This window comes from Egretta garzetta, unplaced genomic scaffold (assembly GCF_000687185.1).
Source record: "Egretta garzetta isolate BGI_Z169 unplaced genomic scaffold, ASM68718v1 scaffold231, whole genome shotgun sequence".
NCBI classification, from domain to species: domain Eukaryota; kingdom Metazoa; phylum Chordata; class Aves; order Pelecaniformes; family Ardeidae; genus Egretta; species Egretta garzetta.
In genome coordinates, this window is record NW_009258727.1 from 4662060 (window position 1) to 4666809 (window position 4750).

At 43.3% G+C, this 4750-nt stretch overlaps 2 protein-coding genes across 8 annotated transcripts in view; one reads left to right on the forward strand and one right to left on the reverse strand.

Annotated features, from left to right (window-relative positions):
• Nucleotides 1-4744, reverse strand: part of USP45 (ubiquitin specific peptidase 45) — a 55658-nt gene extending 50914 nt beyond the window's left edge. For 5 of the 7 annotated variants that reach the window (XM_009649063.2, XM_035888767.1, XM_035888766.1 and 2 more), the window contains exon 1: nt 4644-4744. The gene's annotated coding sequence lies outside the window, so the exon portion shown is untranslated. Of the gene's footprint in view, nt 1-3095; nt 3199-4014; nt 4101-4643 lie in introns of those variants that run through there. The other 2 variants (XM_035888763.1, XM_035888764.1) reach the window with 2 other exon arrangements.
• TSTD3 (thiosulfate sulfurtransferase like domain containing 3) overlaps nt 3402-4750 on the forward strand; it is a 7841-nt gene continuing 6492 nt past the window's right edge. The window contains exons 1-2 of the mRNA XM_009649033.2: nt 3402-3459; nt 4256-4529. Of these exons, the coding sequence (XP_009647328.1) occupies nt 3402-3459; nt 4256-4529 (332 nt within the window). The remainder of the gene's footprint in view (nt 3460-4255; nt 4530-4750) is intronic.

A 4750-nucleotide genomic window follows, 5' to 3' on the forward strand; every position in this document is an offset into this window, starting at 1 on the left:
CTTCTTGTGACGGAAGAACAAATAGGGTAAGTTTTTCATTTTGTATACACAAAAATCAAGTCACAGTGCAAATTATACTTGACTAATGAATCTGACAAATAAAAAAAACCCAGATTTTTGTGGTAGAAAAATCTGACTTCAGAAGGGCACGTTAGCTCCACCCTGATGTCTATTTGGCACACAGTAAAAATCTTAAGTAGAAATTATGCAGTTTCATGGGGAAAAAACTAAAAATAGAAAGAGCTAAATCTCTTCCTTTTAAGCAATCATTCCACACAAAACTAAGAACTAGTCCTTGCCAAACGTGTTCAGATTCTTTGAGCTCAGCATACAAGAGTTTGAAATGTAATCATCCTCACTTGCTATTCTTGGTTTACTTTTTACTCCTTAAAAGAGTCCTGATGGCAGTCTGCCTACAGAAAGCTGATTAAGATGAAAAGCTCCTCACTATAACTGCTCGTTTCCACTTTTCTAGAAAGAACAAACCACTTCAAAAGCAGCAGAATGATCTGCCTACCTAATTTTAAAAGTTTCAGATTTAACAAAGTGCTAAAAATCAACGTGCTAAATTTGTTAAGTTAAATCTAAGGTATGCCTAGACAATTTTAAATGTAAGGTATGCCTGAAATAGTCTGTATTTAACAGCATTAATATTTCTATATTTAGAAATGCACCCTCTTCATACAGTACATATTTAGAAACTAAAAAGGGCTGGATGTAGTTCCTAAAATAAAGAATTGTTTTTTTTTTTTATTTTATATTTTACTGGAACTCAGTAGAGCTAGGACCAATAAAAGATACAAGGCTAGTGTGAACTAGAATTCACTTTTCTTTTGCAGGGGGGACACCCAGAAAAACCCAAAACTAAATGGGTCGTTCCCCTTCACAGCATCTTTATGCATGAGAGGTGGAGAAGCAAACCATGTCTTCACTGTCCAGACTCCCCAAAATCTATTCCCATCTTACCATCTTGCACTCCTTACTTAGAGGGTGAGTCCCTCTTTGTACAACGTCTACAGCTCACTGCTAAATTCCAAAATGCGCCACCTTAGTGAGTTTTCCCACGCTGTACCTTCACTTGTAAGAAACCCAAACCAGATGACCAGTAAGTCAGAGGAATAACCCACCATGCTGACTACTACCACATCACTGCTTCCATCTGCCAAGATCCACTTTCTCCCTCCTCTTGTAATCAGGGTGCCAGTTCTTTCAGGCAAGTGCCACATTTTTGGTTTTATCTGTATAATACCTATCACAACATTTTTCCTGATTCATGAATAACAGGAGGATTACACTTGCATTACTAGAATGCAAACAACGAGATACAAACTGTGTGATGACCATTAGCTTATCCAAGCATACTTACCCTAAGAAATATAGCCAAATGAGTCTACAGATAGTCTCCAGGTACTATTTCAATACACGTAAAACTCTCCTAGTAGGACTGGCCATTAACTGTGAAACCAGTATTGTTAATTATTCCATTGGTGAGCACCTGAATTCAAGGTAGCTGGGGCTAATACATTTACCCCAATCCCTCAATTCATCTGAGGTATCCTAAATACCAACCATCTCACCACTTGTAGTCAAACACTCCAATTAAAATGATATGATTTTATGTCGCTAATGGAAAAAAAAAACTGCATTGCAGCAAAAAGGCGTAGTGCACTGAACACAGCATTTCAAACATCAGCACTTTCATGTAACTTAACACAACTGTCCAGCTGTCAACAGCAGCCTACCGCCAAAGCAAGGGGCTGAGGAACCAGCACAGATGTGCAGATTAAGTCCGTAGGCAAAGATGCTCCGTAGCACATCTGTGAAGGGGCTTTATGAGCTTCCACGGCACTGCGCGAGTACAAAAAGAAGAGCCTTGTACGGGTCACTAATGCCAGATCCTCTGCAGAATTGCTACACGTTTTGACGTAAGCTGCAAGTTGATATATTTTGGACGTCTGTTCTGAGCGTTACCTGTGGCATTTTGGCTTGCTCGCTTCTAGATCAAATGTCACCCAATCAGAGCAAGAACCACATCCATCACGGTTAGCAACGGGGCAATGTCACCCATCAGCAGCCCAGGAGGCTCAGCACTCTGACAGCCACTGAAACCTTTGTGGCAAGCAAGCCCCCGCTGCCTGCTAGAGCAGTAAAAGGACCAGAACTGCTGACTGGTAGTGGCAGCAACACTTCTTCCCCTGGAAAATGTCATCTGAAATTCTGCAAGTGTCATCTCCAAGATTTCCTAGCCCAAAGGCACATCACACATCCTACACCGTCACTGGAGCTCAAACGCCAACCCTGACATTATATTACAGTCCTAAAAGGGTGAGACACCGATGTACTTTTTGTGCAAGGAGTAAGAAGGAGCCTTCGGACCTCTAGGTACAACTTCACAAGTGACAGTAAAAATCCCATACCATTTCTCACTTTTATTAATCCTTTTTATTCAGCCGGTCATGATACACATGGTCTGTCACCGTCCATGTTTGCATCCTGCACAGCCCCCCTCAGATTTCCTCCTGAGACCTACCTGCCACAGAAAAGTTACTTCTTAGGATAAACAGAAACCAGACGTGTCCAACAAGAATGAAAAGACCCTGTAACCGGATCCGTGACTAAAGTAAACAAATGGATTGAGTGGGTAAAAGGAGAACAATTTTGAGGACATATTTTTGGTAGTATCTTATAGCAAATGTTTTGCTAGTGTCTTATGCAAAATTTCAGGGAACCCTGTCACTATCCAAACTCATAAAGCAAATTGTAACTTTTCCTTATCCTCTCTATCCCACCTTAAATGTATTTAAAAAAATATGAACACACCAAGAGGGAAAAACATCTGGGTGGATGGTCTAACATGGGCTTTCCTACATGTTCATGGATATCCTTTAAAAAGCAAAAAGTACCATAAAAAAGGTCATGGCTTATACCTACCGATGTTGGCCTGCGAGTGAAAACTTTGTGTGTGAAAAGGCAGGTGACAGAGCTAACAGACTATGCACTCGCATTATATGAACAGCGATGTAAACAGCACCATAATCACAGAATATCTGAGGGTGTAACAACTGAAACAGCTGGAGAATAACCAGTGAACTCACAGTATCTTGGCAGGATAACCACGTGGACAAAAACTGGGAAAAAAGCGGTTCAAGATGTCCTAAGAGAAAAGGAAGGGCAATAGGAGCAAAGGATGAACTTCAGAGAAATGCTAATTCTGTGAAGCCTAAAAAAAAAAATTAGAGGAAATAGTAAAGTAAAAGCAAGTAATGGAAAGGAACTGTGGTTGCAGCACAGCGTGTGAGATGGCAGCTTGAAGCCCACACAAGATAACACGTTAAGCTGAGACTCACGCTGAACCCCTGCCTAAAGGGCTGAGCTGGAGCAGATGAAGGAAAACAGCGGCTATGGATAACTTTCCATCTGCTCTGGAAGGGTGTTGTGGGAGTCGGCTAATTAATGGGGGTAAAAGACATAAAACCATAAATGACTACGGAAAACTAACTTGAGCTCTTTGAAAGTCAAAGTTGTGCCGGCAAGAGCAAAAAATTTCATTCCATTTTCTTCCTCCCACAAACTGCCCCAGTTTGTTTTGATGGCACATCTAAAGTGGAACAACTTGTCCTTGATCTACGATTGATGCTCACAGGGGGACCCGTGAGACGCTAGCTGCACTTCTGTGAATCTCACAGAAACAAAACTACAGAGCACCAGTTCTTCAATATTTCATGAGGAAATCTGACGAAATATTTACAACCATAGTAACCTGCAGAGCAATTTCACAAAGGCATATTCCGCTATCAGTCTGGCACATGTTCACACCACTATTATGCTTCCACTGAAAAAGCTGGAAAACGAGAGCGGAAAGAATACTTTAAACGCAACTTTGCTTTATGTGCTTGTATGAGAGGATTATTTAATGGAATTGGGAAATAGCTGTAGCTAAAGACGACACGTAACAAGAATACAGTGCTAAACCTGGAGTTACTGCCATCTGCTTCTGTGTTCTTGACGTCTTACTTTATTCTTGTGCATCTGTGTTTAATATGCCGTCGTGCGTATCCTGTTGAACCGTCTTGAGTAGCAACAGATCTATAGCAAGAGGAGGATGAAGTCCTAAAGTAAAGGACACCAATAGCAAAAGACTGAATGAACTTCTAAAAAAAACCCCGGGAACCAGAGAATCTAAACATTAACTCAAATACCACGTGCAGAGTTGCAGTTACGGGTCTAAAACACGACGTCTCCGATTAATCGAGAGGACCATCACCGGGCTGCCATCTAATCACCAAGCACGTACCGGTCTGCAACTGGCTGAAAACCAAACTTCAGGTAGCGGAGCCCCAGCGTGGCCCCGGCCACACGCGTCACCTGGTAAAACACTTGGCGTGGGGAGCCCGCAGCCCGCCTTCGCGCGCCGCGCAGCAGTGGCAGCAGGCCGGCGGTGGCATCACCAGGCCGGCATATGCCGCGCTGTCAGAGCGGGGCAGAAATAATCACGGCAGCCTCATGACACGGAACCGCCAGGCCATTTTGTAACTGCATTCGCCTGCTCGCTTGCCTGATGCGAAGCGAACGGAGCTTATGTTTAAACCCGACCAAAGGTGACGCCACCGACTCCCCCTGCTTTAACAGACCGAGAAACTTACTGCGGGTCACGGAGCCGGCCCGGTGCCGTCACGGTAGGGGTAAACCTGGTTTAGACCGACAGCGGGCGGGCGGGCGGCACCAGCTGCTCGTCGCCTGTTACCCAAAC